At 44.3% G+C, this 27,405-nt stretch overlaps 1 protein-coding gene across 5 annotated transcripts in view; it reads right to left on the bottom strand.

Annotated features, from left to right (window-relative positions):
- LOC127594586 (LLGL scribble cell polarity complex component 2-like) overlaps positions 1-26,588 on the bottom strand; it is an 83,471-nt gene extending 56,883 nt beyond the window's left edge. For 3 of the 5 annotated variants that reach the window (XM_052056437.1, XM_052056436.1, XM_052056439.1), the window contains exons 1-2: positions 26,311-26,588; positions 2,359-2,471 (exon numbers count right to left, since the gene is read on the bottom strand). In XM_052056437.1, the coding sequence (XP_051912397.1) occupies positions 2,359-2,433 (75 nt within the window). In that variant the 5' untranslated portion in view covers positions 2,434-2,471; positions 26,311-26,588. Of the gene's footprint in view, positions 1-2,050; positions 2,146-2,358; positions 2,472-26,310 lie in introns of those variants that run through there. The other 2 variants (XM_052056441.1, XM_052056438.1) reach the window with 2 other exon arrangements.
- Positions 26,589-27,405: the final 817 nt, after the last annotated feature.

The following is a 27,405-nucleotide window of genomic DNA, read 5'->3' as shown; positions in this document are numbered from 1 at the left end:
GTTCCTCAGAAATGATGCCGGCTTTTGTGTCAGCTAGAACAACAGTGTAAGCAGACACACGCAGACAAAATCCATTCACAAACTGTGGCGTAACTCACCCGGCGCTGCCTCCCAATCTTAGTAAAGTTGTGTTCGCCATTGCCTCCACACCGTTCGCAACTTCACTTTGGCTGTTTCTATCCATTACCGTGGCAACCAAGCACATCAGTGAAAGCCGACTTCACACGCCCTGTTGTGCGTATCGCTACCATGCTAGTCCCCTTCTTCTCCTTGTGGTTCACCGGAATGTCGAACATGAACATCCATGTTGATGAGGTGGTTGGGCCAGTTGGATTTGTCTGCAATGTTTTTTGTTGTACATTGGTACCTCTACTTACGAAATGTATTGGTTCTAGAAGAAATTTCTTCAATAGACCATTTTGTAAGTAAAGACATGTTTTCCATGTGAATGCCCTAATTCGTTCCAAGCCCCAGCAAAATTCAGACATTGTTTCCTAAATCATAAAAATGCATCAGAATATGTAACAGATACGTTACAATTAGATTATTGGACAATAAATGAGAGTTGTGCGTAATGTTAAAAAAAAAAAGAAGAAGAAAAATGATGGTCAATTAACTTAATTGCGTCTTCATCGTTTGCCCTCTTTAGTCCATGTTCTCTCTCAGAAGTGGTTTTTGCCTGCTGTTTTGTAAAGTCTTCCAAGGATGTTTGCTTTTGTCGGCTTTTAACAATCCTTCGAAAATATCCAAGGCAAACATCAGAATACTGAGCGATCCCCTGACTGGTGAACACTTTTTCTGGGTGATTCACATTTACGTAAAACTATAAGAACACCCCATGACCCAAGCGGCAAATGATGAAAATGCTGCATAGACACATCTGTCTATTTACCTCCACACATAGACACATACGGTCAAAGTCGCTCTTGGCCAATGGGATGCCAGAATGATGCTCAGTAATAGCCAATGGCAGAGCAGCTATTTGTATGTTGCGTTTCATAAGATATCCTTTATTTGTCCCACACCTCCAGCAGCAAGAATGTAGGTAGAAACAAGACAGAAGACAAAAAAACACAACACCAACAAACACTGTTCAATTAAGTGCAATATAAACACAAAATGGATAAATCACAGTGCTATTTACAATTGTCTTTCACATCATTTAATTATTATTATTATTGTTCTTATTTTTATTCAGCAGCCTGACAGCAGTCGGTAGGAACGAGCATCGGTATCTCTCCTTCTTGCAGCGCGGGTGTAACAGTCTCTGGCTGAAGGAGCTACCAAGTACTGTCAGGGTGGGCTGGAGGGGGTGGGAGGGACTAGCCATCATAGCTTTTAGCTTATTTAGCATCCTTCTGTTGCCCACCTCCTCCAGAGTGTCAAGAGAGCAACCCAGGACAGAACTGGCCTTCCTGACCAGTCGCTCCAGTCTCTTTCTGTCCCGGGCTGAGATGCTGCCTGACCAGTTTCGGAAACTCGGAACTACGAGTAGCAACTAATACTGTATTTTTACCTTTCGTACCTTGAAATTTCTTTCGGAACAAGAGGCAATATATTCCCGTTGAGACGTTTCACAACTCGAAAATTTCGTATGAAGAGACATTCGTAAGTAGAGGTGTATTTCCAGATGCAAAGTATTATTGCCGTAGGCCTAGCGGGTATGTAGGGCATTGATTGAGAAAACAGTCAGTAATGGAAGCCAAATGAGGCCGGCCAAGCAGCAGAAAAAGAATGAAAATCTCCAAGAAAGCATATTTATTTAACGTAACTCAGAACATTACACTTTTTACTGCAGTAGGATCAGAGGTTGGCCAGCTTTTCCTCAAAATCCGCTGGATGGTGGACCGTCATCCTTGCCTGGATGGATAGATTGCGCAATTTCATAAAACAAAAGCACCGAGCACCATGGATTTGTTGATCTTCAATTCTCTCACGGCTGCTCGATTCCCATGGTCCTCCGCATAACTAATAGCTTGAAGTTTAAATTGTTCTTTGTCGATGCCATTTTTGGGATGTTGTTTTGCACAATACAAGTACTGGCACCTACTGGAAGCATGCTTTGAGCGTCCTCTTTCACGCGCACCCTTCCCACTTTAACGTCCGCATGCTGTCCTCAGTTACGTCCACCTTTCCTCTATATTAGCAACGTTTCGGCACAACATCGGTCTGTCAAGCAGAACCCTCATTGAAGTTACACAACAGCATTCACAGATTTTGGAACTCGGTGCATACATAAGGTGACTTATTTGGCACTCCGTCCATTTTGGAGAAAATTTAAGACTTATATGTGCATCTTATTTCAATGAAAGACGCTTTTGTCTTGCGATCAATTTGTGGGTGCACATTGTCACTTGCCTTGTTGAACTGGAAGAGTTCCTGTTTGAGTCTATCTCTCTGGGAGTCCTGGCCATGTCGCCTGAACCTTTTCATCCTGACAATGGTATGGAGCCCTCAGCCCCACTTATACGCTGTTAAAAGGAGAAAAAGAAAGGATTATTCACTTATTTTGTCATTCGCATTCTGGACATATGTAAAAGCATGCAACCAGATGACAGGTAAATTTATTAAAAACTGCAATTATTTTGCATGATGCCATTTTCAATGCGGACAGAGAGGTTAGTTTGAAAGCAACATGGAGGGAAAAGAGAACTTGCTAACCCACTATTCACTGGGACAAACACATTGAAAGACTGAATTATCTTAAACAACATTTGCAAAGAGAAATCGAGCCTTAGAGTCCTGCTATGACGGAGCGCCTAGCCCACTGCACCTAATGAAAGTTTGACCTGGTTAACAAATCACCAACGGATTAAAAATTTGAAACTATATTGCGAATAAAAACCCAGCCACTAGGGAGCAGTGTCCTCCCCTGTGGGTACACTGTTCCCTAGTGCCGGTCCCAAGCCCAGATAAATGGGGAGGGTTGCGTCAGGAATGGCATCCGGCGTAAAACCTTTGCCAAAACGAACATGCGAGTTGATAAAACGATTTCCATACTGGAAAGGCCCAGGATAAAAACAACCGCCAAAAGTGCTGTTCACCTACAGGATACTGTTGGATATTGGACTACTGTTGGTCAAAGAAGAAGAGGACAAAGAAGAGGAGGACGATTGGTGCAGAGAAAGAGGGAAAAGAGGAAGGTTAGAAGTACTGGTCTGAGGTTAGGAACTCTGAATGTTGGTACAATGACAGGGAAAGGTAGAGAATTAGCTGACATGATGGAGAGGAGAAGAGTAGATATTCTGTGTGTTCAGGAGATAAGGTGGAAGGGCAGCAAGGCTAGAAATATTGGAGGAGGCTACAAGCTGTTCTACCACGGTTTAGATGGGAAGAGGATTGGAGTAGGGGTGATTATAAAGGAAAAATATGCTAGATATGTAGTAGAAGTAAAACGAGAGTCAGATAGGTTGATGTGCGTGAAGGTAGAGATTAAGGGATGTGAATCTCAGCACTGAGGACGATTCGATACACATCACGATCCACTGCCAGCGATGCGATACTTAAACGATACATGGAATTTTCTGGCGATACGATGCGATACGTTTCACCATCGTCACGATGCGATACGATTCGATACACATTAAGTTCAAATCAATGCGATCCGATACGATACAATGCAATTTGTTGCGATATTGTGCAATTAAACATGATGCAAATAACCAAAGAAAAAAAGCTTTTAAAAAGATGGAATTCAGTATGGTATTACAAAAAGGATACCACTTTATTCCTTATAAAGAGTAGAACTTGTAAAACAACTTATTTAAGCCCTTTCACAATTGGGTTTTGTGCAAAGAAAATGTAAACAATTTGACACCTGAGACTCACAGCTGTTGCTATAGTGTAAACACAAACAGACTCTCACTGAGTGTCTTATATGAAATATTCATATATATATATATATATATAAATATATATATATATATATATACAGTATATGAATCTATAGCGCAAGATGTCCACCCATCCACTGTAAGTGCAACTCTTTGCGCACTGTTCAGCGACACAGTAATCTCACTTCTCACTTTGTTGTACACATCGGGAATATGTTTGTAAGTGAACACAGACCTGTCTGGTATTTTATACCTGGGTTCCAAAACGTGCACGAGCTGTCTGAAACCCTCGTTGTCCACCACGCTAAGGCTGGAGGTCTTTGCATATGAAATAAGCAGTGGCCTTAGTTATAGCCATTGCGCGGTCACAGTGAGTTGCAAGGGGACTCCCAAAATAAGAGGCAATTTTTTTCTGATCCTGACCTGGTTTACCAAGAGTTTCTCCGGTGTCCGACGAGGAACTGGGCGGGGAAGCGGGAGGGAAACTTGTCGGTGATCTGGTGCCATCGGTTTAAGTGGGTCTGCATATTTGTGCGTATTTCTTAGTGCGACATTCCTTGCAAATTACGGAGGTTTTATCAAGCTTTCCGTCTTTCTTTTCGAAGCCGTAGTATTTCCAAACATAAGATTTGAATGTTGCGGCTGCATTAAATATAGTAGTTTCCTTGCTGCTGCGTGCGCCAACTTCCATAATGTTTCGCTCGTTGTGTACTGGACTGTATGTGACGCACGGCTACCGTCCGTATTCAACACAAAACGCAAAGCAATGATGGTGCATTCATTGCGCCTAGGAAAGGGCAGATATGTGACGTTTAACATGAATAAAACGGCGATTGAATCGGATTTTACCGATACCCATCAATGCATCGTGATGAATCGCGATTTCACCGATACCCATCAATGCATCGTGATGAATCGCGATTTCACCCGTCAATCGCGTCGTACCCAGTGAATGAGCCGATGCACTCGGATCGCGGACGTGCGCATCGATGTATCGATTAATATCGATTATTTTCCACACCCTTAGTAGAGATAGAAGGTGTGATGATGAATGGAGTCAGTGGGTATGCCCCACAGGTGGGCTATGAGTTAGAAGAAAAGGAAAAGTTCTGGAATGAGATGGAAAGAGTGACAGAGAGCATTCCCAGGGGAGAGAGAGTAGTGATTGGAGCAGACTTAAATGGCCATGTAGGGGAAGGTAACAGAGGTGATGAGGAATTGATGGGCAAGTTTGGCCTTAGAGATAGGAACCTAGAAGGACAGGCAGTCGTAGACTTTGCCAAAAGAATGGAAATGGCCGTGGTAAAAACCTATTTCCAAAAGAGAGAAGAACACCTGATAACTTACGAGAGTCGAGGCAGGTCCACACAGATAGATTATATCCTATGTAGAAGAGGTAATATGAGAGAGGTTAACGACTGTAAGGTGGTGCCAGAAGAGAGTGTAATCAAAGAGCATAGGATGCATGTTTTTGGAATGTAGGAGGAAACCGGAGTACCCGGAGAAAACCCACGCAGGCCCTGGAGAACATACAAGCTCCACACAGGAAGGTCAAACCCGCGACCTCTGCACTGTGAGGTCGACGCGCTGACCACTGGACCGCCACTTCTAAATTGTATATCTATATACATATATATATATATATATATATATATATATATATATATATATATTGCGCGTCGTCCCGCACGCAGTCTGTCCTTCCGTCTGTCCCTTTCCAAAACGTACCTACTTCACCGCGCCGCTGCGCACCGCCACTGCGCCGCTCACGCAGTGGCTCACTATGATCGCGCGGGCATCTTAGCGAAAAAATGTTGTCTACCCACAAGTATTGCAATAAAATTGTTAGTTATTTAGTAGAGCTAAACATCTCTTTATTTTCGCGATAAGCAATGAAGATGAACAAAAAGTTGAACCAAGCAACAACACTTTTGTGGGCCGAAGGCCCACCTTGCCAGCCTTCCGCAGGAACTAGCTGATGAGCCGCCCGGAGGGCGGCGAACCACCACCTTACCAGCCTTCCGCAGGAACTAGCTGATGAGCCGCCCAGAGTGCGGCGAACCAGCTAGTATATATATATACTGTATATTGTATATCTTTTACAACAAATAAGGTCACTATGAGCCCCCCAATGTGAATACATTGTACAACCCCCTTTTGTCAACAAAACAGCACCTAATCTCCTCCTATAAGGTTTCACAAGATGGAAGAATACAGCAGAATAAAAACTTTATTTATCCCCATGGGGTAATTAGGACCTAACAGGTACGCTCTGCACAAGAAAAATGAAAAACATGTCTGCTGATTAACCAATTCAGGGTGTCCCCCGCCTACTGCCCGGAGACAGCTGTGATAGGCTCCAGCACCCCCCGCGACCCTAGTGAGGATCAAGCGGTTAGGAAGATGAATGAATGAATGAATGAATGTCTGCTGATTAAGATGGCAATAGGAGGAGCTCCATGATGTTTCTGGTATATATATACCTTGGATGTACATTAGCAGAAGGGTACTAGAACGGCGGAGTTGCTACTCCCTGTCCCGTAGCGACATAGCACAGTGGTTGAGAAAATGCCCAGCATCCAAAACATTCTAATTAGGGGCTTCGGCAATCAGCTGTTACAGCCCCATGGCAAAAGCATCGCACTGACGATCAGCCCTTTCCGGAGGCGCTATCTTGAAAACAAACCATTTTCATACCAGCAGAGTAAAACCAGTTAAACAGCTCCAATGTTAGGGAACAGGTTCCCAAACAGGATGTGGTCATGAAACTACTTTAACCTATCGCTCAAGCTCCGACAGTATCAAGCAAAAAAAGTGCTCAGTTTGAACATTTCTGGATAACTCGAGTCGACTTGATGTTTAAAGCTCAGATCACGAGTTATGTAATTTCCACCCTTTATGGATAAAAAAGCGCAACAAATCCAAAGTGGAATTCACCTAAGTAAACACTCAGTGTAGATTGGCATCATAAAAACTAAAATAATCTGTCCATTGTACAAATTAACTGCAATCAGGGAAGGCCATGCCAATCATCTCTACCACAAATGCAATTACCCATTTCCTGTAATCTGCCGCTGGGAGAGTTGGAATCGGAAAAAGTGATAAGAATTACACTCGGCGATTGCTAACTTTGACTTACAGTTGGACATTAAATAAAGGTGAATCACTCCTAAAATGATATATTTATTTATTTAACTAGGTTATAACTACTTCTGCTGATTCATGCACTCATTCATGCACACAGCAGAGTCATTGTCGCCCAAATAACACACACCACCAAAAAAATAAATCAATAAATTTTAAAAACACTTCAGGAAACTTTTTTCATTTTGTGATCAGAGCTTGACGGCTACTAGCTGCACGCCGAGTAAGACATTGTGCTCCCTTTTCGATGCTACATCCTCGGTATAGATAATGTTGATTAGTGGTTCTTGACCTGGGTTCGATTGAATCCCAGGGATTCTGTGAATCGGTCTCAGGGGTTCGACGGAGCCTCTGTCATAGATGTTAGGACACACACCCGACTCAACATGTCAATTAGTTACGATACACCCGCTTGGCCATCATTGGCTGCGGATGATCACATTACATTGCTTGTTCAATCAGTGCTGCGGGAAATTTAGTTCGCTCACTAGTCAACGTGTGATTGTCGTGATAGTACGTCATGTACGGTAGATTTTGTGCACAAAATCTTATAATTAGGTCTTGAAATTTGATTTACTTTTTTCAGTTTTTAATAAATTTGTTTTTTTATGTCTTGAATTTATAAAAAATCATGTTTATATGTTTTATATAATTTTTATATTTTAAATATGCTGATATTTATATTTTTATTTATATACTTTTTGTCTTCTACTTTCTCCGTTTCATAATTTTGCTGCTGTAAATTGGGAATTTAAATTTAATTTTGCGAGACTAATAAAGGTTTTCTTATCTTCACTAATGAAGGGTTCAGCGAATGTGTATTTGAACTGGGTTCAGTACCTACAACAAAGTTAAGAACCACTGATTTAGATGGAAAAGCACTGCGCTCGAAACGAATGTCACATTTTTAACGGAAGCAAAAGAAGTGGGAATTTGTCAGGAACATTGGAAGTTGTCTAAATGATAGTAAGAGAGGTTTTATTGCACAGATGTCAAACTCTAGGTCTGGGGGCCATATCCGACCTACCCCATCATTTTATGTGGCCATCACGAAAGAAAATCATGGGTGTCAAATTGCATGATCATTGCAAAAAAAAAAAAAGTACTGAAATGTCAAATTGTTATGTGTAATAAATGACACTGAGATTTTGCAATAATTTTGTTACCGTTACATGTAATAATGTGATAATGCAATAATCATTTTTGTGGTTTCACTGTCATAACGGCCCTCCGAGGGAAAACGTAACTCAAAAGTGGCCCCCCGAAATAATGAGTTTGACACCCCTGTATATTGGTTCCAATTGCAGACCAAGGTACAGTAAATATTCCCATCCCTGGAATTGTAAGGAAAGGAATATCCTTCACCCGGAATAAAAACCTGTGCATTAACATTTTGACTACGATATTACATGTTACCAAAAGTTGCGTAAGCGGAAATTCCACTACCCGTAACCCGGATGGAGGTGTAATGCCGCGGAACCTTAAATACACGCAACACCCACCTGATGCGACGGACAAGACAACGCTGAAACAAGTTTTCACTTTCGATCATCAGATTCTAAACGACGACGTGCTAGTGAGTTTTTATTGCCGTGCGTTTTACTGTAATTGTGAATGATTTTAACTTTATTCACTTGCGTCCTGTAGAACATGGTACTAGCTTAAAAGCAGCACCCACTCGACACGACTGAAGAAACGTGTTCGCTTCACCGTTTTCATTCATCAGATTCGAAACGAAGACGTGTAAGCGACTTTTTATTGGTGTGCGTTTTACTGTAATTGCGAAAGATTTTGTGTAGACATGTACCATGCTCATTTCCCAAATGAGGAATTTCTGTTATCAGGACAAATTGGACAGCGCAAACACGAGTCCGTACTAGAGAATATTTACTGTATTAGGATACTCTGTGCTTTGTAAAATTCTTGAGAAAATTATATCTACTCAATCCATCCATCCATTATTTGACCCACTTATTGTCACAAGGGTTGCGGGCATGCTAGAGTTTATCCCAGCTGTCTTCGGTTAGGTCACCACCCAATCGCAGGGCATATATATAGACAAACAACTGTCCGCACTCACAATCACACCTAGACCCAAACATTTTTGACCGGAGATCTACTTTTCCAGCAGTCAACATCCTGCAACCGACCTAATACCGCACGTGGCACGCATGAACAGGCACGCTTGCACGCATACCATGATAATGGACCTGAACATGAATGAAACTGAAAAAGAAACTGGATACAAGGAATGACTGAGTTTGTGAAAAGGAAATCACCACCTACCATATTCTCAGACCTGACATATCGAAGCAGGGATGTGTTACTCCTCTAAACGAAATCATGTTTGCAGCAAGAATTTTTCACAACAGGGGGGTTTTCACTGTAGCAAATTTGATCTCAGATGCAAACACACACACACAAACGTATGTGTACACGCACACACAAACGTGTGTACTCTTTATTTTTATTCCAATAGTGCATACGTATGAGCATCCACTTATTTGACACTTCATATAGACAGTGTAGAAAGAAAAAAAGGGAAAGAAATTGCGAAATTTATGATCTGCATTCACTTTCACTTACATTAATTTCTTGGATAACGTCTTTTATTTTGCTGTCTCCATCTTTCATTTTGATCACTTTTACCCTCTCTTCCAGGGTCAGAGCTCTTCTTGTCTTAGCTCAGGGGTGTCCAAACTTTTTGCCAAGGGGGACAGATTTTATGTGGTAAAATGTCGGGGGGCCGACCTTGGCTGACATTCTTTACATTGAACAACAATATTGTTCAACAAATTTTAGTAAGCCAGTGTTTCACATTTCCATTTTTATTTTAATTTCAACAATCTTAAGAATTTCTTTTGGTTCATTTGAAACAGGTATATAACATGCAACTGCTTATTCACTTGACTTTTTCTTAAACAGAAGTCTCCTGAGTGCAAATTGATTGATTTGAAACATAAAATGTATCACCATGACTTTTCAATAGTCACAAAACCTTTGACTCGAACAACAGGGAAATGAACAAGCAATACACATATCCACAACTGCAAGGATCATTTGAAATATGACATATCAGTCAATATAAACACGGAGTGATGTCTTGTTAACTCGTGAGTGATGCCCTCTCGTGTCTAAATGCGATTACTCATTTAGTGAATGCTATTACTCATTTAGCCACTAGAGGGAAGCAGTACTCTATGAAACATCACTCACCAGTCTACGAGACCTCAGTCAATGCAACACGTGTTCCATTGTGCCCAACCTGCGGGCCAGACGGCACTGATTTTATGACAGGGGCCGAGTGCCGGATGAAATTCGACCGCGGGCCGGATTTGGCCCCCGGGCCGGACTTTGGACATGCCTGTCTCAGCTGCTTGACATCCAAAGGTCCGTTTTGTAGCCATTTTAACAATGCAACGTTTTTGGTGCGTCTGAAAGTAACAATAACAAATACTTCCTGGACTACTGTGCATGTGTAAACCAATGTGGTGGTTGCCGTTGCCGTTTTCGAACGAAGCAGTAGAGGTCGCTGTTGGATTAGACTTCGCTGTAGTGAATCTCGTCGTGAGGCAAGAGCAGAGAAAAAGATTTTGTATAACGCAACAGGGTTTTTTTTCGTTGTATGGGGGGCAGGAGAGTGGGAATGGTGTTAATGCATGAAGATTTTTTCACACTTGGGGGGATTTTCGCCCATGTAGGTTTCGTTGTAGAGGAGTTTCCCTGTACAGAAAGATCACTATCGTAGCTCGTGTGTACCGATTTAAAGTACTTCTCCTGGCGCTTCAGATGACCATTCTTTGACAATGCCATCAGTGAATTAGATCCACACAGATTAGATTAATGGGAACCGATCCCATGCTGTCCGCACACAAGTCAGGCGAGTGTACTTTGAATGATAATTAACAAAAAAGAGAGAGATCTCAACAGTTCTGATCGTTAAGCTTCAATTACAGACTGCTGACCGCGAAACAAGTTCCTGTTATGCTGGTCGTGCGCCACCTATTTATTTATTTTGAAACATATTTTTGGGGCGTGCAGTGTACGCCAACACAAAAATATATAATATTAAAAGCACGCACAGGGATAGACAATTTTTTAAATCCCATTTCCTCCTAAGCTCCTCGCAGTCAGTGGACTACCGCTCAACAGGTTGAGCACTCCTACCAACTACCATGAATCTTTTTGGAATGTGGCAGGAAACCGGAGTTCCCGGACAAAACCCACAGGCACGGGTAGAACATGCAAACTCCACACAGGAAGGCCAGAGCATGGATCGAACCCACGACCTCTGCACTGTGAGGCGGACGTGCTAACCGCGCCGCCCTATGTTTAATCAATTATTTAATTATTTTAGTGGAAATGACTGATTTCTAAATGCACAGCACGCATGTAGACCAGGACACTTTGCAAGCATAGCATGAGTGCACATGAATGGTTAAAAGCCTTCAATGAAAAAGAAGTGCTCCTGGATGTTACCGCTGCAATTGATGTCTTTGATCATGGCATTCTCATAGCAAAGCTCAAATTTTATGGTTTTTCGGTCTAATCTCTGGCTTGGATGAAGAGTTATCTGTAAGTCAGAACACTGTGAGTTGTTTTTTTTATGGCAGTTTTTTCTACCAGTGGAAATACGTCTTGTGGGGTCCCACAGGGAAGTTGTTTGGGACCACTTTTATTGTTGATTTTTATAAATGATTTACCCTGTTTTGATAATATCTGCAGATGACTCACCTTGGTTCTATAAATCACCCTCGTCAATTGTAGAAAGAGATCAACTTCAGGTTGAGTTGAATAACATTATTAGATGGGTGAGAATGAACCGTCTGGTATTCAATACTGCCAAAACTAAATCTATTGCATTGCCACTGCACTCATTTTTTAATATTGATGGAGTACAAGTAGAGCAGGTTACTCATGCCAAATTACTGAGAGTGAATTTAGATCATTAACTGTCTTGATCGGATCAGATTGATTCTATTGTTTCAAAGATGCGACGGGACACTGCAATTTCAAGGAAATGTTCTGCTTTTGTTCCATGATCAATTGTGCATGTTTTTAATGGATCTCCCTTGAATTTGGTTTCGCGCTACAATAAAAGGATTACAATAAAAGGAAGGCAATTTGGATTCTTACAAGAATCCAAATTGCACAAAGGACAGCCCACTGTGATAATGTGATCAATATGCATTTAAAAAATGTAATGGCGAACAGTGGAAGATTAATTACAACTTTGTCAAAAGATGTTTAGATATAATGCAATATGGAACAGTACACCACATTTATTTTCATAAACGTGAAATTTTTAGAATTTTGCCATGGACATTATACTCGTCAAGTGAGCATTGACAAATTGCCAAAACCACAAACAAACAAAAAATAATATGAGAAATGTTCATTTCAGAGCTTCCTCGGCTTGGAGCATAATGGCCAGCAGCAAATTACCTTTTAAAAAGTTATGAAAACACAAATTAATCAGTTGAATCTGATTCAGCTTGATGTATTTATTAATTTAAGCACCTGTAATTTTATCTTTTTGGGATTTGTAGTGGGAATGTATTTTTTTGCTTGATTTCTTTTTAAATAGTATTTCTTGACGATTTGGTTTTTTTTTGCATTTTTACATGTTATTATTACATTTTTAGAGCAATTTTAGTTCCAGTGGTTAGCGCGTTGATCTCACAGTGCAGAGGTACCGGATTCAATCCCAGCTCCGGCCTCCCTGTGTGGATTTTGCATGTTCTCCCCGGGCCTGCATAGGTTTTCTCCGGGTACTCCGGTTTCCTCCCACATCCCAAAAACATGCATGGCAGGCTGAGTGAACACTCTAAATTGTCCCAAGGTGTGAGTGTGAGTGCGGATGGTTGTTCGTCTCTGTGTGCCCTGCAATTGGCTGGCAACCAGTTCAGTGTGTCAGCCGCCTACTGCCCGAAGACAGCTGGGATAGGCTCCAGCACCCTCGGCGCGGCGACCGTTGTGAGGATAAAGCGAATTGGAAAATGAATGGATGGATGAATGTCTTTGTTGCATTACTTTGAGGACCACAGTGACCACTTTGTGGAAGCTAATGGGGATAATAATAACAAGGAATAAAGAATAACTGCCGAATCTCCACAGATGAACTGAGAACACTTGTATAATGGGGCGGGGCAACTCATGGTGTTTTTTTGGTTGCGTCAGCTTATCCTCGTTTTAACTCTGCCTCCGAAAAAATTTGGACAGCCAAGTGTAAAAACGGTTTATGCTATAGCTCAGCAATTCAGTATGACACTTTTTTGCACATTTTCAACATCTTGTCTGCCAACATATCTTTTGCTTGTCTTTAACATTCAGGAAATGTTGCTTTATAAACATTTATTGGAGTATGATCTAAATTCAACATTTTCAGTGCATTTAGATTTATTTTGTAATCTATACCTTATATATATATACTTTTTTATTTTCCGACACTCAAGCACAGTGTTAATGTTTGAACTGTGTATAATGTTGCAGAGGCTTGTAATAATAAACACTAATGTATTTTAGGAATAAAACCTGTACAGACGCTCCCCAGCTTACGAACGAGATACGTTCCGAACGATCATTCGTACTGTGAATTCGTTCATAAGTTGCTTCAGTGCTATATTTTGTATGGAATGCATGTTTCAGGCTTATATAAGTATGTTTAAGGCTTGTATGAGTAACCTGTATTGGTTTGTACTGAAAAATAACGAGAGATATTTAACAACTGGGCAGAGGAAGCCGGATTCGGGGTACATATTTTTAGGTGGCAGCTGCTTTTAAAAAGCTGGAGAACCACTGCCTAAAAATAATAATAGGTATGTACAGTGGTCCCTCTACTTACAAATTGGTTCTGGAAGAAATTTCTTAACTAAAAAATGTTATACCTTGAGATGCGTTTTCCATGTAAATACCCAAATCCGTTTCAAGCCCCCCTAAAATTCAGACATAAATGTTTTCACAAGCATAAAAATGCATCAAAATATGTAACAAATACATGTTACAATTATATTATTGCACAATAAATAAGAGTTGTGCATAATGTAAAAAAACTAGAAAAAGGTTAGTTCATGTTCTCTCTCAGAAGTGTTTTTTGTCTGGCGTTTTGTAAATAACTGGTCCAAGGAAATTTGCTTTTGTCGGCTTTTAAAAATCCTTCGAAAATGTCCAGGGGAAACATGAGCATAGTGAGCGATCACCCGACAGGTAAACACTTTTTCTGGGTGATTCACATTTACTTAAAACTATCAGAACGCCTCATGGCCCGAGGGGCGAATGACGAGGATGCTGCATAGACACATATCTATCTATCAACACACATAGACACATATGATAGAAGTCCCTCTTAGCCAATGGGTTGCCAGGATGATGCCCAGTAATAACCAATGGCAGAGCAGCTAAAAATATGTTACGTCGAGGAAACTCGGAGCTGCGAGTAGCAGCCCATACTGTATTTTTACCTTTCGTATCTTGAAATTTCTTTCATAACCAGAGGCAATATTTTCCTGTTGAAGCGTTTTTTAACTGGAAAATTTCGTATGAAGAGATGTTCCTGACTCTTCATATGAAATTTTCCAAAAATGTTACAGGTATCACTGTATTATGATATTATTACAGAGTGTGATAAAACAACTGATTGTCTGTAGACAAGTGTATATTTGCCACATGCCATTTTATTTTATATTACATATCATAACAATGACTATGTTTTCAGGAATGAAATAAGATAATTAAATACTTAACCAATTGTTACAACACCGTTTCCATTACTGATAATGTAACGTGCTGTGGTAAAACATAACACTGCGGTGTTAAACTTTCCATGTTTTCCACTTGAATGAACTCTTTCACTCCCAAAGACGTTTTTAAACGGCTTTTCAGACTTGGTCCAGAATTGGCTGGTACTGAATGAGTTAAAACTTATAACATGGCTGGTTATGGAGTTTATGCGTCCCTCAGTCATGGTTTCATCAAGTAGAATGCGTACGTGTCCAGAATTTTGCCCAACACATTCAAAGGGGAGGGGGAAACAAACATAAAGCCCCTATCTCGCTGAGCGGCAAACATATGCGAGTGTTGGTTCTTGTCAGGGTTTGTTCAAGGTCACAAAAGTCCGCTGAGCAGTCTGCAGACATTTGCCTTTAGTATTCTTGTCACAAAGGAATTTTGAACATGTTCAAATTTTTCTTGTGAGAAGAAAAAAAAAAAGCCAATGGTGAGCATTTGATTAACGTTTGCAACATTGAAATACAACTGACGTAAACCCACATTCAATGCCCTCCCCTACAGTTGCAAATGTTTCCCCTTCAGTGGAACAGGGGCCAAAAGTAAAAATTAGTTAAAGAAATGTGACAAAATAAGAGCTTTTTGTGTCATGATGCTTTTTAAATATGATCTGAATGAATAAGCCAATCGCAGGTTGGGAAGTGGTCTCTGTGACAATCACTCCGATTGGCTGTTAGCAAGCAAATGCGAATCAGCGCATGAGATACAAGTCAAGTATTTTTACTTGGACTTGGTCCTGCGTGTGTTTCTGATGTGCGGTGTGTCGGTACTGGTTACGTGTCAATTTTGTTGTATGGAAACATGACTAAGCCTGGCATGGGGAACAATGACTTGCTAGTTCAGGAGAGTGCAAGGAGCAAAGGCTTGCACAACGGACTGTACACACAAGATAAAGCACGCTTGCTCACTCATAAGCACGCGTGCTTCCAACGACATGTTAGGCTGGTAAAAATACCACGGGTTGTTGCTTCAACAATATTTAAGTTTGATACATTGTTATTTCCATGCATACGGCAAGTTGCACTCTGGTGAGTTTGAATAAATATCAAACGTTGTAATATCTATTGTTTTTATTCTTTATCTCACGATTATAACCCTCTTTTACTGTATCAACAGAACAATACAAAAATATCAAATATTTTCTTGATTAAGTAATTTGTTTTGCAATGCAGTAAGTGAGTTAGTAATTTAAGTTTCTTTTTGGAAGAAGTAATTTGTCACAAAACCATCACACGAAACTATCGCAGCACAATACACAAAGAAGTTTCAAGGACCGCCATTTTTGTTTGAACCAGAGATTTTGGGTGACTTCACCCAAATGAGCACAAATCAGTAAGCAGGCATTCTGGACAGTTGGGCTACACACACACACACACACACACACACACACGCACAGACACATCTATTTTCTGATCCGCTTATCCTCACAAGGGTCGCGGGGGGTGGGGGGGGCTGGAGCCTATCCCAACGGTCTTCGGGCAGTAGCCGGGGGACACCATGTTGCCAACTCGCAGGGCACACATAGACGAACAACCATCCCCGCTCACACTCACACTAGGGATGTGAATCTTGTCACGTTGCGCCCGAGGCGATGAAAGATCGCCTCGTGCACAACAAAATAACGGGGTGGATCCCAGGTAAAGCAGACACGAAAAGATCTTGTATGAAACACAAAAGGTTTTAATAACAAACAGAAAGAGCAAGACAGGGAAAACGGTAACAAAAAACGCTGGTCAAATAAGGACCAGGAAATAAGGAAAACAACCGAAAACGCTCGCGGAAAAACAAAGAGCGAGGAAGTACAGAAATCGGTAATCTAGAGCAATACAATTTAGATGCAACGCGAATAACAAGAGTAGTGGCCGTAAGGCAAAAAGGCAACGAGCAATATCAATCGAGGAAATAGTGCGAGAGAGCAATGGCACGGTAAGGAATTCTCCGGCAGTGAGAGGACTGCCGGAGCCTCTTAATAAAGGAGGATAATCAGCCCGAAATTACGGACAGGTGTGCAGATGGCGGAGGGAAAAAACCCGCCACCTGCTGGCGGGCACGTGACGTGACAGTACCCCCCCCCCCTCAATGGACGCCTCCCGGCGGACTACCCAGCTTGGATGGATGAGCAGTGTGGAAGTCGCGCAAAAGGGACGGATCAAGGATCCAGGAGCGGGGCACCCATTGCCGCTCCTCCGGCCCGTAGCCCTCCCAGTCGACCAGGTACTGGAAACCCCTGCCCCTGCGCCGAGAGTCCAGGATGGCACGTACCGCGTACACCGGGCCACCATCGACCACCTGCGGAGGTGGCGGCGGAGCGGGAGGAGGCGCCAAGGTGCTGGAAGGCACAGGCTTAAGCAGGGAGACGTGGAACACGGGGTGAACCTTCATGGAGGCCGGTAGCCGGAGCCTGACTGCGACGGGACTGATGACGGCCTCGACCTCGAATGGTCCAGTGAATCGGGGTCCCAGTTTTGCAGACGTGCCGGCCAGTCGAAGATCCCTCGTTGCTAGCCACACCTTTTGTCCCACCACATATGAGGGCGCCGGGCGCCGACGACGATCTGCGATCTGCCGGTTCCGGGTCGCAGTGCGGGACAACGCAGCCCGGGCCTCCTTCCACACGTGATGGGCCCGCTTAAGGTGGTGCTGTACAGAAGGGACCTCCACCTGCCCCTCCTGGGATGGAAACAACGGTGGCTGGTACACGTAAGCCGTCATGAATGGTGATCTGCCTGTGGCGGAAGAGACGAGGGTGTTGTGGGCATATTCCACCCAGGGTAAGTGGTCGACCCAGGATGCGGGACGGTGGAGGCACACACAGCGGAGGGCCGCCCCCAGATCCTGATTGGCGCGCTCAGCCTGTCCATTGGACTGGGGGTGGTATCCCGAGGACAGGCTGGCCATAGCGCCGAGGGACCGGCAGAACCGCTTCCAGACGCGAGACACAAACTGGGGCCCCCGATCCGACACAATGTCCGCCGGAATGCCGTGGAGACGGAAGACGTGTCTGACGAGGAGGTTGGCGGTCTCCAGCGCCGACGGCAACCTGGACAAAGGCACAAAATGAGCAGCCTTGGAAAAGCGGTCCACGATCGTGAGTACGACAGTTCGACCCCGGGAAGGCGGGAGGCCCGTGATGAAGTCCAGGGCGATGTGGGACCACGGGCGAGGAGGAATGGGCAACGGCTGGAGCAGTCCCGCCGGAGGTTGATGGGATGACTTGCCGCAGGCGCAGGAGGTGCAGGCCTTGATGAACTCCGTAACGTCATTACGGAGCTCCGGCCACCAGAAACGCTGGGCGACGAGTTGCACCATCCGGTTCACCCCGGGGTGACACGCCACCTTGGACCCATGTCCCCACTGCAGAACCTCAGATCGGAGGGGAGGAGGTACGAACAGCCTCCCCGCTGGGCACCCCGCCGGCACCTGAACCCCCTCCAGGGCTGCCTGGATCCGCTGCTCAATCTCCCATTGGACGGCCCCCACGATGCACTGGGTCGGGAGGATGGTCTCCGGGGATCGGTCCCTCCCCGCAGGTTCGTGGAGACGGGAAAGGGCGTCGGGCTTAGTGTTCTTAGACCCGGGAGAGTAGGTAAGGACGAAGTCGAACCTGGTGAGGAAGAGGGCCCACCGGGCCTGACGGGCGTTTAGTCTTTTGGCGGAGCGGAGATAAGCGAGGTTTTTATGATCCGTGTAAACGGTAAAAGGTTCCTTTGCCCCCTCGAGCCAGTGCCGCCACTCCTGCAAGGCGGTCACTACTGCCAACAGTTCACGGTTGCCTACGTCGTAATTGGACTCGGCAGCACTGAGTCGACGGGAGAAGAAGGCGCAGGGGTGCAGCTTCTGGTCGACCGGAGAACGTTGGGACAGCACCGCACCCACCCCTGAATCCGAGGCGTCCACTTCCACGATAAAAGGGAGATCAGGGTCAGGATGTTGTAGTACGGGGGGACTTGTAAACGCCGCCTTCAGGTTCGCGAACGCCGCATCCGCGGTCGGGTCCCACTTAAATGGGATTTTAATGGACGTAAGGCGGGTTAAGGGGAGCGCCTTCTGACTGTAACCGCGGATGAAGCGTCGGTAGAAGTTGGCAAACCCCAAAAAGCGCTGCAGTTCCTTGCGATTGGTAGGAACCGGCCAGTTAGTGACTGCACGCGTCTTAATGGGGTCCGCTCTTAACCTGCCCTGTTCGATAATGAACCCAGGAAGGAGATGACGGGGACATGGAATTCACACTTTTCTGCCTTGACGAAGAGCCGGTTTTCTAGTAGACGTTGTAGCACCAGCCTAACGTGTTGCTGGTGCTCGTGTAATGACCGGGAAAAAATCAAAATGTCGTCAAGATAAACGAAACAAAAAATGTTAATCATGTCCCTTAAAACGTCGTTGATAAGGTTCTGGAACACGGCAGGAGCGTTTGTCAGCCCAAAAGGCATAACCAAGTATTCGAAATGACCCAGAGGGGTCTTAAAAGCTGTTTTCCACTCGTCACCCTCCCGGATGCGAACCAAGTGCTAAGCGCTGCGTAAATCTAATTTGGAGAAAATGGTGGATGATTGTAATGGGACGAAGGCGGGTATCTATTTTTAATAGTAATTTCATTTAATCCACGATAGTCTACGGAGGGTCGCAGGGTCTTATCCTTCTTCCCTACGAAGAAAAAACCCGCCCCCAAAGGTGAACGCGATGGTCTAATGAGACCTGCAGCGAGCCAGCTGTTGATGTACTCCATCAACGCCTCGCGCTCGGGTTGGGACACCTGATACAGCCGCGAGGTCGGCAACGGAGCGCCCGCCTGCAGGTCTATAGCGCAATCGTAGGGGCGGTGTGGGGGCAAGGAGCGTGCACGATCCTCGCTGAACACCTCCTTAAGATCCCGATAGCAATCCGGCACTCCGTCAAGGCAGATCTCCTCGCGGGGTGTGACACGTTCGTGCTTCCCGACGGCCGATTGTAGACAGTGCTGATAACAATACTGGCCCCAGCTATCTATTGCCGGGCGTGCCCAGGAAATCACGGGGTTATGTGTCTTTAGCCAGGTTAATCCGAGGATGATCGGAGCGTTGCGGGACCGCATTACGTAAAACCGGCGATGCTCGATATGATTGCCGGAGAGTAGAAGTTTTAGCGGCTCCGTTCTATGCGTTACTACCGCCAGGAGACGCCCATCAAGATCACGAACCCGCTTTTTATCTATCAATTCCTCCAAAAAACAACCCAGCTCGGACGCGAGATTGGTGTCCATTAAACAGTCATCCGCTCCTGAGTCTACCAGGGCCCGAACCCGCCTTGACCGGGACCCACCAAATATCTCCCCCTCGAGCTCAAGTCTGTTGGGGTGTCCCGGTCGCGTGTCGACTCGCCTAGACTCGGGGGGTGACGCGCGGGGTCGTGACTCACAGTTCTCGGGGTGGACATGGAATGACGACCCCGGATAGGTGGTAGCGGCGTGAGGAGATGGTTGAATGCTGTCAGTCGTCGCTCGATCGCTGAAACGACGCCTTCCCTTCTCCGCACCAACGTCCTTGCCTCCCAGCTGCATCTGTTCCTCCGTGGATGTACGCCGGAACTGGAACCGGTCACCTCCACGCTCCCGGCTTCGCTCCCTCAGGCGATTGTCCATGAGGAGGGAGAGGTCGATTAACTCCTCTAGGTCGGTGCTGTGGTCGCGGGTCGCCAGCTCGTCCTTGAGTTGAGGGTTTAGTCCGCGGCGAAACAGGCCACACAACGCCCGATCACCGTATCCACTATGGGCGGCCAGGATCCTGAACTCGATGGAGTAATCTGCTACCGATCGCTCTCCCTGGTGGAGGGCGAGTAGCCGGCCCTCTGCCTCTCTGCCCCGCACGGGATGGTGGAACACCCGGCGGAACGCTGCCACAAAGTCGGGGAACGAAGTACGGAGGTTCGGCTTCGCATCACTGGTTGCTATCGCCCATGACGCCGCCGGACCTGTCAACAGACTCATAACATAAGCCACTCTCGCGGCGTCATTAGCGAAGGCAGATGGTTGTTGGTCGAAAATGAGGGAGCATTGGTGGAGGAAGTGTCCACACTGCCCGTGCTCACCCCCGTAGCGAGGGGGGTGTGGAAGCGATGGCTCCCTCGTCATAGTAGGATATGAGGGCGCTTCAGGAATGACTGAACGAACCCCGGGGGGAGATGGTCCTTGCTCCTCCACCCGGACCAACCGAGGTTCTAATTCATCGAACCGATGAGCCAGCATGGAGACCACGCCGCGGAGTTCCGAAAAGGCTTGGCCGTGCTGACTCATCTGTTGCTCTTGTCGGGAAAGAGCGGACAATATCTTTTCGAGGTCTGCGGGATCCATGGTGGCCGGAGAATTCTGTCACGTTGCGCCCGAGGCGATGAAAGATCGCCTCGTGCACAACAAAATAACGGGTTGGATCCCAGGTAAAGCAGACACGAAAAGATCTTGTATGAAACACAAAACGTTTTAATAACGAACAGAAAGAGCCCGACAGGGAAAACGGTAACAAAAAACGCTGGTCAAATAAGGACCAAGAAATTAGAAAAACAACCGAAAACGCTCGCGGAAAAACAAAGAGCGAGGAAGTACAGAAATCGGTAATCTAGAGCAATACAATTTAGATGCAACGCGAATAACAAGAGTAGTGGCCGTAAGGCAAAAAGGCAACAAGCAATATCAATCGAGGAAATAGCGCGAGAGAGCAATGGCACGGTAAGGAATTCTCCGGCAGTGAGAGGACTGCCGGAGCCTCTTAATAAAGGAGGATAATCAGCCTGAAATTACGGACAGGTGTGCAGATGGCGGAGGGAAAAAACCCGCCACCTGCTGGCGGGCACGTTACGTGACAAATCTCAGCACTGAGGACGATTCGATACACATCACGATGCACTGCCAGCGATGCTATACTTAAACGATACATGGAATTTTCTGGCGATACGATGCGATACGTCACCGTCGTCACGATGCGATACGATGCAATACACATTAAGTTCAAATCAATGCGATCCGATACGATACAATGCAATTTGTTGTGATATTGTGCAATTAAACATGATGCAAATAAGCAAAGAAAAAAAGCTTTTAAAAAGTATGGTATTACAAAAAGGATACCACTTTATTCCTTGTAAAACTTGTAAAACAACTTATTTAAGCCCTTTCACAATTGGGTTTTGTGCAAAGAAAATGTAAACAATTCGGCACCTGAGACTCACAGCTGTTGCTATAGTGTAAACACAAACAGACTATTCTCACCGAGTGTCTTATATGAAATATAATATACAGTATATATATATATATATATATATATATATGAATCTATAGCGCAATATGTCCACCCATCCACTGTAAGTGCAACTCTTTGTGCACTGTTCAGCGACACAGTAATCTCACTTCTTACTTTGTTGTACACATCGGGAATATGTAAGTGAACACAGACCTGTCTGGTATTTTATACGTGGGTTCCAAAACGTGCACGAGCTGTCTGAAACCCTCGTTGTCCACCACGCTATGGCTGGAGGTCTTTGCATATGAAATAAGCAGTGACCTTAGTTATAGCCATTGCGCGGTCACAGTGAGTTGCAAGGGGACTCCCAAAATAAGAGGCAATTTTTTTCTGATCCTGACCTGGTTTACCAAGAGTTTCTCCGGTGTCCGACGAGGAACTGGGCGTGGAAGCGGGGGAGCGGGAGGGAAACTTGTCGGTGATCTGGTGCCATCGTTTTAAGTGGGTCTGCATATTTGTGGTTCTGCCGTTGTATGGCTTCTTAGTGCAACATTCCTTGGAAATTACGCAGGTTTTATCAAGCTTTCCGTCTTTCTTTTCGAAGCCGTAGTATTTCCAAACATAAGATTTGAATGTTGCGGCTGCATTAAATATAGTAGTTTCCTTGCTGCTGCGTGCGCTAACTTCCATAATGTTTCGCTCGTTGTGTACTGGACTGTATGTGACGCACGGCTACCGTCCGTATTCAACACAAAACGCAAAGCAATGACGGTGCATTCATTGCGCCAAGGAAAGGGCAGATAAGTGACGTTTAACATGAATAAAACGGCGCTTGAATCGGATTTTACCGATACCCATCAATGCATCGTGATGAATCGCGATTTCACCCGTCAATCGCGTCGTACCCAGTGAATGAGCCGATGCACTCGGATCGCGCACGTGCGCATCGATGTATCGATTAATATCGATTATTTTCCACACCCTTAACTCACACCTAGGGACAATTTCGAGTGTTCCATTAACCTGCCACGCATGTTTTTGGGATGTGGGAGGAAACCGTAGTACCTGGAGAAAACCGGTAAGCCGGTACAGGCAGAACGTGCAAACTCCACACCAGAAGACCAGGGCCAGAATCGAACCCTGCACTTCTGCACTGTGAGGCCGACGCGCTAATCAGGCAACCACCGGCCCGCCCTACACACACACACACACACACACACAACTACTCACAAAAAGTTTGGGATATTTTGCTTTCAGGTGAAATTTATGAAAAATGTCAAAGGTTCACGCGCCATTGATATCATATCATGAAAGTAGAATATTTAAGTAGAAGGATGCACTGGTGATTTCCTCATCTCAAGCAATTCATTGAAACAAAAGTTAACAACAAGGGTGTGTACAGCACAACTAAAAAAATTCATCGTCTCAATAAATCATCCCACAGGTTTACAATAGAATTCAGGTCTGAAGAAAGTGCAGGCCAGACACACCTGCCTACATTGTAACACCACCACCACCAAAGGCTTGTCAGGTGACAACAGTGGCTGATGCATAGCGCTCTCCTTGAAGTCTCCAACATCGTTGGCGGCCATCGTTTCTGCTCAACATAAATCAACTTTCATCAAAGGACAGCCTTGAGGCCCACTGGTCTCTCATCCAACGTAAACGCTTGCTGGTCCATACATGGTGGTGTGGTCAAGTACCCTTGCAGGTTGTCGAGCACGCAGACCACGCTATTGTAAATGGTTTTGATGGTCTGACGTGAGCATTTAAAGGACTTCTCAGCTCCCTTAAATGCCCCTGGAGTTGAATGGCATTAATCATTCGGTTTCTCATGGCATTGTTCACAATGTAGCAGTCATCAGCATGGAATGTGGCCAAAGGAGGTCCAGCTCTTCATCTTTCAGTGACTCTTCCAGTCTCTCTGTATCTTTTTCCACACATCTTTATGACACTCTAAGCTCCACTTGCGTCTGCAAGCATCCAGTTTGAAGCTTCACAGTGGCAAGGTCCTGTTGTTAGGTGTCGTCTTGGTCTCATGATGTCAAAATGTGAACAGCATGATGAGGACGACTGTTTAAACATCAGCTAAAATTGAACCAGGACATTTATTGGTTGATTCAAGGATCAAACACCTGTTGTGAATTTTGCCGTTAAGCTCCTCGGGAGAGAACAATAACTTGTGCAAGTACTGAAACATCTACAAGTTGGACATGTGCATTCAAAAGCTTAGGGAAGGTGACATGAAATTCGTCTGTAAAGGTTTTAATGCATTTTAGGCTCATCCTGAAATTTCACCTGAAAGCCAAATATCCCTCAATTTTTGTCAGCAATGTATGCAGCGATGGCTGTTTGAAAGTGCTCTGTAACTACAGTTGAGTTGAGTTGACTGTATATACATACACACACACCGCACACAACAAAACAGTTAACACCCACAACATCCGATTGTTTTGGTATTTAATGAGATTGGTGTGGGCATGGGTGGAGATGTGCAGATGAATTTTGGTGGCAATTGGTTTTCTTAGACTAAGCCACATGAATTCTCTCCAGGAAACCTATATGGGGAAGAAAAAGCTTAATGGCCATAAAATCCAAAATACTGTGACGATTGTTTTGATATTTTTAAAGGTTGAAGTCGGTAGATATGTGCATGTGAATTTTGAAAATGATTGGTGCCAGTTTTCTGATACGAAGCATGTTACAATTTTTTTACAATAAGTGATTTTAGACTGTCCCTTTTTTTCCTAAGGCCACCCAATATGTGTGAATTATGTCATCATAATTTGATGATAATTTGAGGATTCGTGAAGATTATGTGTTTGTAATTTTTCACACCGCTGGCCTCAATTTGAATTTCCAATATATAAATCATAAGCCATCCATAACCTTGCGCCCCCCTATCTGTCAGATCTTCTTCAAATCTCCATTCCCTCTCGCTCACTCAGGTCCTCATCCTCCCTCCACCTTTTTCTACCCTCTGCCCGTCTCAGTACAATGGGGTGCAGAGCCTTCAGTCGCTCTGCCCCCAAACTCTGGAACTCACTTCCTCCCAACATTCGTAATATTGACTCTCTTTCCTTATTCAAAACCCAGCTCAAAACCCACCTATTCAGACTTGCCTACCCGCCTTAAATCTTTCTTTCTTTCTTTATTATTTTATCTGTGTTTTACTATTGGTCTTGGCTGTACAGTGTCCTTGAGTGTTGTGAAAGGCGCTTACAAATGTGATGTATTATTATTATTATTATTAATAAATTAGTAGTACCTGTATAACACAGCACATTGTTTAGGTTGAAGTTGAGATTTTCTGTGCATTTCCTGCAAAAACAAACAAACGATTTGTTTGTTTGTTGTTGATACCCCATCCAATGATGGGGTATCTTTGGAGAATCACGTAATCGTTTGTTGAAACACCATCACCAAATACAATTACGCAGTAACCTGAAACTACACTGTCGTCCCAAAGGACGAAGCAGCATACCTGCTGGGGAGACACACCTTACCCGAGTACGTTTCCGACATTATGCAACATTTACCACAACTACTCAACGCCCTCTTCCAGCGTACTACAGTTGCTGAGCAGTATTGTCCATTCCAACGTTTGTTATCGTTATGAAAAACAAGTGTTTCCAGTCGCTATTACTGTATAAATGGTGCGTCCAGGTTAACTGTGTCAAACAACAAGGGCGCAGTAAGTTGGTGGCGGAGTGATGACGATACGATACTAGAAGCCCCGTGAGTGGCAAGTGCCTCAGAAAGTAGGCTTTTCAATTTGTGGTTCTCTCTCTCTCTCTCTCTCTCTCTCTCTCTCTCTTTCTCTCTCTCTCTCAATATATATATGATATGGCGTGTTTTTGATACATGAGGATACGCGATACAGCGAATATATACTGTGTGTGTGTGTGTGTATATACACTGAACTTTGTATATATATATATATATACACACACACACACACACACACACACATACACACACACATCTCTCTCTCTCTCTCTCTCTCTCTCTCTCACACACACAATTCGCTGTATCGCTTATCCTCATGTATCAAAAACACGCCATATCATATTGCCATCGCACAGGTGAAAGTTGCTACTGTGGCTAAGTTTTAGGAGAAGGCTAGCTCGTTAGCAATGTTGCGGTACCGATGAACGTCCTGACTTGTACGTGTTCAATGTGCAAGAAGAGAAACAGGTGGTTCGGAGGAACACTGTGCTGTTTCACTTGTCAGTAAACCAACAACTGTGTGTCCCTCTATAAAAAAGTCACACACTCTCGCGTGACCCCGAACAGGGTGACTGGTCTAGAAACTAGATGGATAGCAATACTCTGCCCACCTGAATCCAAACGGCCGTTGCCGAGTTGATCTTCACTCTGTTTAAATCGGCAGAAGAGGTTGTTTAGGTGTCAATGTCCGGTATTTGAGTTGGATCTCCCCGTCGTGTCGAGTAAATGGGAATGAACGTAAAGTTCAGTGAGAATCCACAATAAAGGTCCGTATGGGAGGGAAACAGCAACAACGAAACTAGACTTGAAGTGGTAAAGTATCCCCGGGTTCAATACAGTAGCTCCTCCGAGACAAGCAGCTTTAAAACTGACTCCGCCCTCCCTCTCGCGTTCAATAGAACCTCTCGAACTTCGATCCAAAGTGACGCCTACTTCCGCATCCGTAATCCCCTTTTCTTTTCAGGAAGAATGGGTCGACGATTTGGAATTAGGTTTTAAATACATTAAAAGACGACAATGCCTAGATTCTAAATCAGAAATCATAAAATGCCTACAAACGTATTTGACTTTCACTTTTACGTTTTACTTTACACTCGGTTTTAATTAACATAAAACTAAAGGCGTTTTCCAGAATCACTTTTTTCTGTTTAACATTTGGCAACAAACTCAAATATTGGATACTTCTGACGAATATAATTTGATTAACTACTAATGTCTTCTTACTATTATTATTATTATTTCATGAGGCTGCACGGTGTCTTTGTAGACGAGGGGTCGAGGGCATTGTAAAATGCCAACGTTGTTTATGTGATGGACATGAGATGCCGTCCAATGTTTTGCAGGAGCTGTTCCTGAACTTCTGACAAATGGTTCACGCACGAAGGCGGAACTGAGGGGCGGAAGCATCAGACATGACGCGGCGCGCTGCAGACGCCTGGTTTTTCTTCATCGATTTTTACTGAACATGACCTTTTTGTCAACGTTAGCTTGTGTTAATACAGTACTTTTGATGAAGAGAGCACAAAAATATTCTGACGTATTGAAGGTTATTCCAACTTGCCTTGCTGTAATCGTATGGTGCTGTGTGCAACTGTATGGAGGCCAATGTACAGGAATCATTATATTATGTTGTCCACAAATATGGATTGTTGCCATAAGCAAGCAGCTGAAGCTGAAGCTGCAGACACGCAACTCTGAGAGGCATG

This window comes from Hippocampus zosterae, unplaced genomic scaffold (genome assembly GCF_025434085.1).
Source record: "Hippocampus zosterae strain Florida unplaced genomic scaffold, ASM2543408v3 HiC_scaffold_22, whole genome shotgun sequence".
NCBI classification, from domain to species: Eukaryota; Metazoa; Chordata; class Actinopteri; order Syngnathiformes; family Syngnathidae; genus Hippocampus; species Hippocampus zosterae.
Note: the sequence above shows the minus strand (reverse complement) of the source record. Positions and strands in the feature narration are given on the sequence as shown.